This window comes from Schistocerca americana, chromosome 5 (genome assembly GCF_021461395.2).
Source record: "Schistocerca americana isolate TAMUIC-IGC-003095 chromosome 5, iqSchAmer2.1, whole genome shotgun sequence".
Classification (NCBI taxonomy): Eukaryota; Metazoa; Arthropoda; class Insecta; order Orthoptera; family Acrididae; genus Schistocerca; species Schistocerca americana.
The window spans coordinates 98,169,055-98,183,330 of record NC_060123.1 but is presented as its reverse complement, the minus strand read 5'-3'; the positions used below and the strand labels follow the sequence as shown (position 1 = coordinate 98,183,330).

The following is a 14,276-nucleotide window of genomic DNA, read 5'->3' as shown; positions in this document are numbered from 1 at the left end:
TACAGTTAGAAACTGTGTTGTGTGTGTGTGTGTGTGTGTGTGTGTGATGTTATTTGAGAACGAGAGCATTTAGCAACGTCCAACTGACCTTTTTTTTTTTTTTTTTTTTTTTTTTTTTTTTTTTTTTTTTTTTACACACACAGTTTCAAACTATTTTGAACCATTTTCTCACTGGCACCTCCCACTAAACGGGAAAGAAAAATAATTCATTGTTTCCTACATGTTCACTGTTCATGGCAGCATCAGGTATGGCATTTTCATTTATTACTTATTTACTGTTAATTGTATATGCAACACAGTTTGCAGACAGTATCCACATATACCATTAATGTACTTGCAGTATTATATCAGCGTACGACACATAGTTCACAGGGTATCAAGTGATAAACATTTTGCTGCGTGAAAAACTAACAATGGCATGCAGTAATGCTTCAACAACAGGCTTGGCATTTTAATTTATTACTTCTTTACTACTTATTCAATTTTCAACACACTTTGCAGAGAGTATATACGCATATCACTGAATGTATCTGCAACATTATATCATTCTATGACACATAGGTCAGAAGATATGTTGTCATAAACATATATATGCGTGAAAAACTTGTGTTTGTTTGTGTGTCTATCGACCTGCCAGCGCTTTCGTTTGGTAAGTCACATCATCTTTGCTTTTAGATATAAAAAACTAGGTTTTGTTTGAAATGGAGCACAAATTAACCAGTTTATATTCATTCAGTTTTCATAATGAGAGCACTTAGTGACTTGCAACAAACTTTAAGCATAAATTCAAACCTTTCCTAAACTTTTTCTCACTTACATGCTTAAAAGCAAACATTTGACACATTAACTCATTTGTAAAGTACTCAGACATCTGAAACTGTTTCTACGTGGGAGGCTGATTCTTTAAACAATCAGGGGGTTACCAGTTAACTATTAACAGCAGATAAGCAACAGCTCCACAGAAAAACTGAGGAGGCAGTATCTTTCCTCAGAATAGCAGCGTTCTTACTAAGCTACTCAAAATTAAATTTAGAAGGCATAAGAGTGAACAGCACTAAGAAGTACAGTGATAGTTTATTGTTATTACAGTATACAGATGAAGTTTCTTTGAGGTCTTTGTCTTATGTTAATGAACTCTGTAACTCATTCACCATCCATGAAATTTCTCCTTTTTTATGGGATCTACAGAATTTAATGAATGAATGAATCTTCCCAGGCTAGTGGTTATGGAGGGAGGGGAAAGAACTGCAGGAACTGGGGGTGGGAAAGATATGGAGCAAGGGGCAGAATGATGAGGTAATGGGAGGTAAAAGAGCAGATAGTTGACAGTCAGTGGCAGCAGATGACAGGGACTTAATAACATAAGAACCACAAAGCTGAGGTGTAAAGCTAGAGAGACAGAGACAGGAAACTTTTCAAAATTTTTACATATGTACACACGCTATGCATCAATCAGCTGCAGGTGACTGGTTGCCTTTCCATCATGTAAACTACATCATCATAATATTCATACAATTTTATTTTTTCTGCTGTGTGTGTAATTCAAAATTGGTTGTAATCTGGAAAGAGGTTTGCAACAAGTAACAATCACAAAATAACAGAACATAACAAAAGATACATACTGTCTGACTGCTGCATCATTACCTCTGCACAATGAAGGGACAACTTCAACCCAGATGATCTAGCCTTCTCTAACAGAGGCAAAAAGTCTTCAATACGTCCTTTGCATGGATGGCCACTGAGGTCAATTCCCACCACAATGTCTGGATACTTAAAGTGCATATCCACTGCTAACAGAACATTTTCTTCTGCTTCTGTTAATCCTCTCTGGCGATCTACTGACACTATAAGCTTTGTTAATATGTTTCTTGACATATTTGCCTTTCTGAAAATAATACAGTGAGCAGTACTAATTTACCATTACTCACATAAAGGACCACAGCAATAAACAACAGAGGATAATATTTGTAGGTAAAGAAAAACCAGAATTAGCATGAAATGGAAAGAGAAGCAGAGAGGACGAACAGATTCTTAATGATCACATCAAGTATTTATAAAAGGAAAAAATAGTCCAGAATGAACTTCAACAAACTAAACATAGGGGGAAAAAATATGACAATCATGATGGAAATGAAAGAGGGCACGAAACCACTCATTTGTACATGAAATCGTGGTTGGCATAAAGACACACTTAAAAGATTAGACAATCACATTAGCATTTAAGCTTTTGCTCTTTTTCTAGTACTAATATGAAGTTGGTCTCTCTCTCTCTCTCTCTCTCTCTCTCTCTCTCTCTCTCTCTCTCTCTCACACACACACACACACACACACACACACAGACAAATGTACATAATCAAGACCATATACAAATAAAGTTACGATATTATGAAATGATAGTTGCTATTCACCATATAGCAGAGATGCTGAGTCATTGATAGGCACAACAAGACTGCCACAAAATAAGCTTTTGGCCAACAAAGCCTTTGTCAAAAATAGACCACACCCACTCACTCACTCACTCACCCCCCCCCCCCCCCCCCCACACACACACACACAAACCACACGCACATGACTACAGTCTGTGGCAACTGAAAAGTGGCTTCAGTTGCACAGACTTTGGTCATGTGTGTGTGTGTGTGTGTGTGTGTGTGTGTGTGTGTGTGTGTGTTTGTTTTGTCTACTTTTGACGAGATCCTTGTTGACAGAAAGCTTATTTTGTGACAGACTTTTTGTTGAGCCTATCTGTGACTCAGTATCGTCATAGGGTAAGTAATAACTATCCTTTTCATAATATTGTTACATTCCATCCTGGATTTTCCATTGTTTGAAAATAAAGTCACACAACTAATTTTTTGTTTGTTTGGTACATGTTTGCAGTCATAGTACACATTGAAATCCCCATGAAGCAGTACCATAGCACATTGCTAGAGATGCCAAAACAAAAACAAAATGGCACAGCTCATGGGTAAACTGGAGTACTGTGGAGTAATTCATTTTTAGCTGCAGTGGAAATGTTGGACACCACGGCAGTTCAATCCAAATAAGTTCTGTCACTATCTGGTTTGGCCTGACGCAGCTGCAAACATTTCCATTGCAGCTGAAAATGTATTGCAGCACAGTACTCCACTTTACCCATAGGCTGTGCCATTTTGTTTTTGTTTTGGCTTCTCAAGCAACATGCTGCAGTACTGCTGCATAGGGTTTTCAAAGTGTACTATGACTGCAGACAAACAAAAAATTAGTTGTGTTAATTTTTTTATGTGACAATTAAAACTTTATGGCTGCCCCCCATGAGTAATGAGATTTCTTTTGAAAAAATGTTCGATATAATTAACATAACTGTAACAGAAACATGTTAGTGTATGATTTGTGAGATTGCTGAGCTGGTCAGCTTCACATAGCAGCAGCACATAATACGCTGTGTTGAGTTCTGCTTATGAAGAAGATGAGTACACAATGATGCAAGCAGAAAAAATCTGGTAATTTTTTTGGGATTCACAGGCTCCCATTATGACTGATTATTTTGGAGACATTCTTATTATTCATTGTTATCAAACCATTTACATAGTGAGCTGAGGTGGCCATGCAAAAAGTTATCTTGCACCACAACATTGTGCCCGCCCACATATTAGGCACTGCAACAGTACAGTTCTTTAGCTGTGCTTCAAAATAGTTTTCTACCTAATCCTATTCTCTAGTTTTTATTTTCATAAAGCAGTAAACTTATCAATCCAAACTCCACTCAGTTCATCTGATGAAGTCTATAGAATAATCAGCAAATGAATGAATGTGTGAATGAATGAATCACTCTACTCAGTCTACATCTACATGGCAAATTTACAATTCACACTTAAATTCCTGGCAGTGTGTTCACCATACCACTTTCACACTCTCTTTCCATCATTCCACTCACAAGCAATGCAAGGGAAAAATGAAAACTTCAATCTTCTTGTGCAAGCACTAATTTCTCTTATTTTATTGCAATTATAATTTATCTCACTATAGGTGGCTGTTAACAGAATATTTTTGCATTCCAAGGAGAAAGCTGGGGACTGAAATTTCACAAAAAGCTCCTTGCCACAAACAAAAAGCCTTTGTTTCAATGACTGCCACCTGAAATCATTTATCATATGTGTGACACTCTCTCCCCATTTCGTGATAACACAAAATGGGCGACCTTCTTCGAACCTTTTCATGTCCTCTTGTGATGAAGCAAGCTGGGATAATTTTTACTTCCCATCTTGTTTTGTCTTCTGCCTCCTTTAGTTTGTTTCCACCTTTAATTACCATTAACATATATGAGTGTAATCTGCATTTTCATAAAAGAGAAAGGCTGGCCCTCAGTTTTAGCACCAGATCTAATTTTGTGCTTGTTTTATGTATGTATTTAATTTTTGAATTTATTTTGACTATTTCTAGTTAGTATCTTTATACAGCAAAATGAGTAATTGTTTCGTCACTTAAATTCTATTGTTGACGTATAAACAAATATAAATTCTTTACTAATTATAATCATTTGGAAGACAAAATACTAGTAATCTTAAAGTGTTTATTTGGATCTATTCAAAAAAAATGTTAGCAAAACTAGCCCATAATTAATTCCAAAGTAAATGACAGTTTTGTCCAATGTATTGTTTGTAGAAACTGTTAAAAACAACCCATTTTTCGATGTATTCAGTTAATATAATGAGTTAAGTTTTAATTGTAATTTCTGTAAATTAAACATCGAACAATGTGTAGTTTCAGGGCCTATTATTGTGATGATATATAAGGGCCTTATTTTTGGTCACAAGACCGTCAGTCCACAGCCGAGTTTCAGACAAGGAACCAATGTTGGTTAGAACAACAACAATGCATCAACTTAACAGCGAAATAAGTGTTAAACCAATAGGCTGTGTGTTAAATCAATGACAGCATCTGTTCAGTTTATTTGAAAGACTGTGAACTGTGTGGTTAGTCTTTTATTGCTCATAGATGTTCAACAGTAAACTACTGTAGCAGTATGTGGATGTTTGGCTGCTAATTATTAATGAGGCTTATGGGAAGTTAGAACAATAGTGCACTGGCCATATTAAATGTGTATATGGGGGGTTGTGAAAAGTGAAAGTAAACTGCTGTGAAACGCAACTGTGCCTCTGTCAGCTACATCATTTACAGTAGACTGTAATTGCACTTACACTCCCTAATTTTTCACCCAGTACGTCGACACCATGGACAATCAACGAACAAATAAAGCAGGCGAGCATCGTCACATTCTGTCAGTCCTATCTGCTAAGGATCCCATAGCACAGAGAAATATTCTGGCAAGGGACTGACAAGTGTACTACAGGCAGTCTCTTTAGTGGATTTATTGCATCTTATAATTGATCTACCAATGAAACACAGCCTTTGGTTCACCTTACTCACAACATTATCTACCTGGTTATTCCAATTTAAGCTGTCCATAATTGTAATACCTAGGTATTTAGCTGAATTGACAGCCTTTAAATTTGTGCAATTTATCATGTAACCAAACCTTAACAGATTCCTTTTAGTGCTCATGTGGATGACCTCACAGTTTACATTATTTAGGGTCAACTGGCACCTTTTGCACCATATACACATCTTATCTAAATCAGTCTTTAATTGTTTTTGGTCTTGTGATGACTTTATAGATGGTAAATAACAACATCATCTGCAAACAATGTAATTGGGCTGCTCAGATTGTCTCCTAAATCACTTATACAGTTTAGGAACAGCAGAGGACCAGTAACACATCCTTGCCAAAAGCCAGATATCATTTCTGTTTTCTATCAATTACTATGAACTGTAACCTTTCTGGTAGGTAATCAAGAATCCATTTGAACAACTGAGACAATACTCATAGGCATGTAACTTGATTAGAAGCTGGTTGTGAGGAACAGAATTAAAGCCCTTCTGGAAATCTAGAAACATGGGATCAATTTGAGATCAGCTGTGAAAAGCACTCATTACTTCATGAGAAGAAAGAGCCAGTTTTGTTGCACAAAAACAATATTTTCTGAACCTGTGCTGAGTATGTGGCAACAGGTTGTTTTGTTCGAGGTAACTCATAATGCTCGAAAACAGTATACATTATAAAATCTTACTGCAAATTGACATCATTGATATGGATCTGTAATTCATCAGATTACTTCTATTTCCTTTCTTGAATAATGGTGTGACTTGTGCCACTTTCCAGTCTTTAGGCATGGATCTTTCACTGAGTAAGCAGTTTTATATGATTGCTAAGTAAGAAGCTACAGATGTTTAGCTTGTGCACTTAACATTAATTAGTAATACTTTTGAGTGAAAGATTGATGATATTTATCAGCAAAAGTACAGCTTTAAGATAAAATTGAAGCTGCCAACAAAACAGTTATCAAAAGAGCTAATATTATACAGTCAGTTCTGGATGTGTGATTTAGGAGAAACAGAAACCACAATATATTTATGTATGAGGTTTTATGATGAAAATTAAAGTTTCCAAGAGCTTTGACAAATTAGTTTTAATATTGGTGATGAGATCCAGATGGCAGACATTGTAAGTGAAGGTATTAATCCCTCCCTTTGCATTCAATGATCAATCAAGCACTGGTAGTAAACTAGTCTGCTCTAAGCATGGTGGAACAACCAGCTCTGAGCAAATAAAAGACCTGCAGTCATCAGTGGTCATGTTGAAAATACAGTGGAATCAACTGAAATCAGGTGGAAAAGGCAATGTCTATGCAAAATTATTATGTGGAACTGATAATTCACCAAGGTGAGATTCTAGACACAAGTATTCCATACTAGGTTGAATGAGACGTTTAGTATGAGGATGGTACTGACAAGAGAAAAGTAAAATTTCTGTTTTAGACCATAAGAAAAAGAAGACGACGACCCTTAATATGAAAGTAATAAATTTATGTATGGTTTTAAGATATAGTTTTTGGTTAGTATGGATAATTAATTAGGAGAATGGACTGTGATGAGAATTTCTTGACACTGTAATGTTGGTGGCCTTCTGGTTCTGAATAGTTTAACATCTGAAGTGCATAGGTGTTGACAGAGGATGGTGAAGAAAATTAAAGAGGTCAGATTTGCATGAGAGCAGATGGGATAATTAGAGAATGTGTGTTGTAGAATTCGAGAGGGGAAACAAAGGACACAGAAAGAAAAAAAATCAGATCAACATGATAAGTGAAGGAGGCAATAGGTTGAACAAGTTAGATGAATACAAAATACACAGCCGAGGAAGGACATTATCAAATGAAAACCAGGGGGAATCTTGAAACTAAAGACCAAAGATGGTGTGACTGCCTACAAAGATTTTGCCTCTATTTAAACATCCATAAGACTAAGGATCTCAAAATGATTCCACCTCCTGGAACTATAGAAATTAATGGAACTCCTCTTACCAGGGTGGACACATTACGATATGTTTTCGACTACAGTGAGATGGCTACATAAATGAGGGAGGTTTGAGTAAGAATCAAAGACACCTGGATCCAATTTAGAGATGTCACTAGTATTATTTGTGATAAGAAGCTGCCTATCCACCTAAAATTAAAGATATACTGCACAATGGTTACCGTATTTACTCGAATCTAAGCCGCATCTGAAAAATGAATCTCGAAATCAAAGAAAAAAAAAAAAAAATTACCCGAATCTAAACCACACCTGAAATTTGAGACTCGAAATTCAATGGGAGAGAAAAGTTTTAGGCCACACCTCCAAATCGAAACAAAGTTGTTCCATTATAATATGAGACAATTTAGGTAGAATGAATGACGATGCAGCTACAGTAGGTTGGTTTGAGTCGTAAGCTTAGCAGTTAAGCTTTACCAGGTAGCCATTGCTATGCGTCAGGCGCTCCGTCCGTATTTATACGGGTATCCTTCCTTTTTCACGTGCTTCGTCTGGTTTGAATTGATTCCTTATTTTTCTTTGATCTCATACGTGCCGTTCTCTTTGTTATAGGTGTTTACGTCACTCTAAGCTGAAAATGCATTATTGTACTGTGTCATGCATTGTTTGTCGCTTGCTGACAATGAGTGTTTACAGCCTGTCGCCGCTCGCCGCATGGCTTGCTTTTGTGCACGGTACCGCCGCTTACAAAAAAAGAGTAATCGTCTCATTAGTGAAGCAATGGCAAGAGACTGTTAGTTGTTGTTACTTAAACTGCTGCTTTCTTTGATAATGATAAACAAGAACCCAATAATAGACTGCGTATGATAGAAGATGTTCTGAACGAGAGTTTAGCGAAAATTTTTCTCCGTTTGAAAATCTTTGCAGACGCCTCTTTAGTACATTACATTCTGCACAGAAATTAGAGTCATCTTAGATTTAAAAATCTAGTCAATTGCCGTGCTTCATTTCTGAACATCACTATTAGGCATAAGAATAATACAAATATAAACATGACACGTATTCTTCCGCGTTTGCTGCTGTCTCACTCTAGTTTCGTAGTTTATTAGGCAGACAGGATTTAAATGAGATAGCTGCAAACACGAAAGAATACATGACAAAATGTTTATATTCGTAATATTCTTATGGTGAAGAGAATACTGCATGTGATTCACAATTCATAAGAGTTTCTATTAGCAGCCAACTCTTCTCACAGGTAGGAAAAAATTCAGAACGTAGAGTTTCCCATGTTGACAAACATCCATAAGTCTTGCCAATCGGATTTCCGTAGTACATTGAAATGCTGCTACATTCGAAGATGAACAATACGAAATCTGTATTTACTTCATTGGATAATGTATGAAAATGCAGTGGTCGAAACTCGGGGCGGAGAAAAAATCTCGTCTTCTAACTAATTTTAAAATTTATTTACTGACGCAGAAGTTTTGGCGCCAGTATTTATCTTTGTGCCTGCAAAGCATGCCTGTGTAGCGTTACATATATTCGACGGCAGAAGTTAGTTGTGGCGGAATCTACGAACATTTTTCACAACTTCCGCTTACTTTGCACTCGATTCTAAGCCACAGGCGGTTTTTTTGTATTACAAAACCGGAAAAAAGTGCGGCTTAGATTCGGGTAAATACGGTAGATCAGTTGCATTACATGGAGCCAAGTGTTGGCACACACACAGAAGTGCTGAGCACTTCCTACAAGTCACGGAAATGCAGATACTGAGAAGATCATTAGGTATTTCCCTGCTTGAGCATATCAAAATACAATGACCTGACAACTAGCTGGTGTGGTTCCAATCAATGAGAAGATGCAAGAACAGAGTGTTCAGTAGTATGGACACATCATACGGCCATCACCTACTCCAGTCATCACTCAGCTTATTGTCTCACTTTCAAAGGCCAGAAGCAACATGGAAGACCTAAATTACGGTGGCTGGACACTACAAACGCAGATCTAAGATCAAGGAGACTACACCCACAGGAAGGGTTAGACCATAAGAAATGGAGTTATTGATCCAAAAGGTGAACCCCACTCCAATGGCAAGGTGCTAAGAATATGTAGGAGGAGATGGAAACTAAAAATGAAGATACACAGAAATAAAAATAGAAAAAAATGACTACTTAATAGAAAATTGAAGAGACACAATATATATGAAAGTTGACAGGCACAATAATTTTTATAACCTGTGATTCTTCATGCAACAACAAAAAGAGAAAATAGTAGGAAGCAACAGGATTTTGTACATGTTGGGCATAAAAGTAACAGGAAATAAGATCAAGTGCACTTGATGTGTATTAATTACAGAGATTCAAGAAAGTTCTCTCTCCAGTTTTTTGTTTGTTCTGAAAAAACACTGCTCCAGACACAATGCAGCCACACTGTGACTGTTGTCCTTGAGGGATCTTAAGCTACTGGGAATATTTATAACTGTTGCCAAGCAGTTTGAAGCTGCTGCAGATACGTGCAGGGCTTAGGAGGGCTAGCTTTCTACATGTACCAGAGATATCATAGGTACCTCAAGTTCTGTCCTTTCCTAAGGAAGCTGTCTTCTCTAAAGAAAGTACATGGTCTACCAACACTCCTCCTCTTCGCTGTGAGTGGCATGTTAGTGGTAGGTCTAAGAGGCCCTGCACAGGGGAAACACAGAACAGGGAGTGCTCTGGATCTGCCACTAACTGACAAGTTCGATGTGCCATCTTTCACTGAAACAGAGCCAATTGGACTCACTTCACTCATTGGCAAACACGCTTCGTCCTGTGTCAAGAGGAGTCAAACATAAAATGATAGGGTCTATTAATCACTGGCAGTTCAAACACACGAGAAATAATGGTATCCCTTCGGGAAACAGCAGCAAGCGATGGGAAGGATCACCTCATACGTTCAGCGTGTATGCCCAGCAGCCTCATTCAGTGTGTCAAAGAACTGTTTTGGAAACCATTAAGGGGACAGGACGTAGCCAATTGCAGATTGTGTTTATATTCAAACAAGTGATGGATCATTCCAGTGACTGGCAGAGAAAGTTGAGAAAAACTGCCTTGCACGTAGAATTTAAGTGAAGCTCACAACCACAGCATTCTTCCTAGAACTGATTGTGGCCTCCAGGTCTCAGTATAAGAGAACAACAGCTTTTATGTCTCACAGCAGAAGATATGATCGAAGATAACAAGAAACATTGAAGACATATGTTTCAATAAAAAATGTGTCTCCAATTACAAGATTATAACAAAATATCATTATTGGCATTTGCTAGAAAGGTATAAGGTTAGTCACATTACAATAATCATGTACACATAAAACACTACTATCCTTACACACTGTAAGTAATGTCTTATAAGAAATATATGTCTTTGGTAATGCAAGTACCACTGACGACGGTCAACACCCAAAGCTAGTCTGGTAAAATAAACTAATATCAATAAGCAGCTCATGTTAAAGAGCTGATTATTAATATCACAAATTAAAACAACAGACTGAAAAGCTATGCTGTGACTTCCTAGACTTGCACCATACAGTTGAGACTGTATCCAGTCCACATAGTGAAAGATGCAGGACACTCAGTGATGTAGCAGTGAAAGATCCACAGAAATGTCCCCCACACGTGAGAATATTCAAAACCTAGTGAGCAATAGCCAAATCATTTGCAATAAAGTGGCAGAGTTTGAAGCATTCTTAAAAAGTAGTGGAGATCACATAATCCTAGCACAGGAAGCTTTGCTAAAACTTGAAATTGACAGCAATGACACTTTGGGGGTAAGTCTCAGTGTATAGGATAATGAGAAATGGATATAGTGTACTTGTCATAGCAGACAAGAAACTTACACCCCTTGAGACAGAAATTAAAGCTACAAGCAAGATTTTTGTTTTGGCACGAATGTTTGGTATTGTATGGCAGATGTCTAAGATCTAACTACCCTCCTTACTGCTGCATGTTGCAAGTGGCTGCTCACTACACAGACCCAATGTACAAATAAATGTGAGTGATTGTTTTCCCTCTGTCTCCAGCAGTCACTGCGTTTCCCGGAAGCACGAGGCCCACCACACGGAGTGCTACCAGCGCTGGCACTACACTATGCCTCCCCAGAGCTGATCCTCATATTCTTCCATGGCTTGGCTACATAGGTCGTCACTTGGTCGATCTACGCCAATTGCACACTGGTAGTCACTCTGTGGCCAAGCACCGATCATCTGGTACCCACATACGGAACTCCCAGTGCCGAGCACAGCAGAATCTCATATGGAGTCGCTCTGTAGCTGAGTGCTGACCATCCTTAGACCCCGAAAATGGAGCTCCCTTTTGGAGCTTGCTTTCAGATTAATGTTCACCTGTATCCAAAGACTGAGGAGCACACCATCTGCTACATTCAGCCCAGTGGTCCATTAACAAGTGCTTCCTCTGCACCGAAGTGTGGAACATCACTTCTGACATCGTTTCTGAGCTACTGAAATGTTTCTACTCTTCCTATTTTGGTGAAAGTGTTGATAAGTAAAACAATTCATTAGTGGATCTGTAGTATTTTTGTACGTTAATTATTCAAAGTACTTGCAATATATTTACCAGTCACAGTGTTCTCTCTGGTGTCAAACTCTGTTATGTTGTTTTTAGCATGTACAATTATGCATAGACACAAAGATTTATCACAGTCATTATTTTGGTCTTAGTGAATAAAGGATGACAGCATTCACTTCGACCGACTTTACGCATTGGCAGTCCCTAACAATCAGTCTTTCCTTCTCATCCTGTCCAGTAAGTCTCCCCTGACAGGGGGTTCTGGGTAACTTTTCTGGACTTTACCCCATTTTCTAACCTCTACAGTCCTTTTTTTTTCATTCCTCTGTCTTCCCCTTCAGTCCTTCTGCCGGAAGAAGGATCCACTGGATCCAAAAGCTTGCATATGAAAAACCTTTTGTTTCGCATGTTCTCCTACTGCTGCTTGGTGAGTAGATTTTTTATCTATCCAATTACTTACATATTATTCATAGCATCTTTTCCTGAATCAGTAATACATCACTGACATGACATGAGTGACCCCATAATAACAACCCATAAGATTTGAAAGACTGAAAAAGTCCAAAGTAAGCTCTCTCAAGATACTGATTTCTCACTACATCAGATAATATCCATATGAAATAGGATGTGGTTGATTCTTTCTGCAGACATGATTAATATCAGTTTAGTTTGGAATCAAACGTACTCCAAGCAGTTTTACAGATTTTCCATCTATGTCATTAGCTAGTCCCAGCAGCAGATGTCGAGTTTTCTCTGGATTGCATAGTGGTTTGAGAGATGAGAAACAGTTTAGCATTAAGGAGAGAGAGTCCTTTGATTTCTGGTGTAACCTTAACATATCTCAATCTGTAGCAATTAAAAAAGTCATACAGAGTCCAACCTGCTAGGTCTGCAAAAAAACCATGGCTCACTAAGGGCATCATAGCTTCCTGTCAGAGAAAAAGACAACTCTACATAGCATCAAAGACTTCTAACAACCCTGCTCAGCTAAAACATTATAAACTCTACTGTAAAATTCTTGCCAAAGTAATTAAAAACTCTAAAAGTATGTGTATAGCATCTGAAATTACTAATTCTGAAAATAAAATTAAAACAATCTGGAATGTGATAAAGAGAGAAACAGGGACTGTAAACTACACCAAAGACAAAAATATTGTTTTAACTGTTGACAACTCAGAGATAACTAATAGTGAGGAAATTGCTGAAATCTTTAACCAACATTTTTTAACTGTCCCAACACAGATAGGTTGCCATGGTTCTGTAGATAAAGCTGCCTGTATAATGAAAAATAATTTTCCAGAACCTTTCAGTCAAATAAGTGTGGTTCCCATTACTGCCAATGAAATCAAAAAAATCATACAGTCTTTGAAAAATAAACATTCTGCTGGTATCGACAATATTTCAAGCAAGCTGTTGAAGGCTTGCTGTAGTGAAGTGACCAAAGTTTTGTCTCACATCTGCAACACATCCATGCAACAAGGAGTGTTTCCAGACAGAATGGAATACTCTGTTGTCAGGCCCCTGTACAAAGCAGGGGATGCTACAAATGTGTCAAACTATTGCCCTATCTCTCTATTAACAACATTTTCAAAAGTCCTAGAAAAAGCTCTGTACAACAGGATTGTGGCACACCTTGGTGACCTGAACATCATTAACAGTCAGCAGTTTGGTTTTCAAAAGGGAGTTTCAATAGATAACGCAATTTTCTCATTCACAAATGATATTCTAGAGTCTATAAACAGCAAGAGGCTGCCAATTGATGTCTTATGCAACCTATCAAAGGCGTTCGACTGTGTAGATCACCAGATACTCTTCAAGAAGGCCTGTGATTATGGAATTACAGGACCTGTAGGGAACTGGCTAAAATCGTACCTCGAAAATAGGAAGCAGAAGATTATTCTAGATGTTTCAGATAGTGTATCACAATATATAGTGGACTCTGAGTGGGGAATTGTGCAGCATGGAGTGCCACAGGGATCAGAGCTTGGGCCCTTGCTGTTCCTCATATATGTTAATGACCTGCCTTTATACATCAATAAGCAGTGTAAATTTACAATGTTCGCTGATGATACGAGCATTGTGGTGGATAATGTGTCAACTACTGATTAGAATCCGAGGTCAATGATATCCTTAAAGAAGTTCTGGGTTGGTTTAGTATTAACTCCCTTTCAATAAACCCGAAAAAAACCAATTTTATCCAGTTCCAGACAACCCACAAAAACCCAAAAGAAATAGTTATCACACAGAATGATCAGATGATAAAGCAAGTGTACTTATCAAAATTCCTAGGCGTATACGTGGACAGTAGGCTGAACTGGGAACATCACGTTCTACAAACACTAAAACGGCTGACTTCGGCAACATTTGCTTT

At 37.7% G+C, this 14,276-nt stretch overlaps 1 protein-coding gene across 2 annotated transcripts in view; it reads right to left on the bottom strand.

Moving 5' to 3' along the window:
• Positions 1-14,276, bottom strand: part of LOC124615608 (adenosine deaminase-like protein) — an 85,011-nt gene that overhangs the window by 25,537 nt on the left and 45,198 nt on the right. For both annotated transcript variants that reach the window (XM_047143604.1, XM_047143603.1), the window contains one exon: positions 1,645-1,885. In XM_047143604.1, coding sequence (XP_046999560.1) covers positions 1,645-1,885 — 241 coding nt within the window. The remainder of the gene's footprint in view (positions 1-1,644; positions 1,886-14,276) is intronic.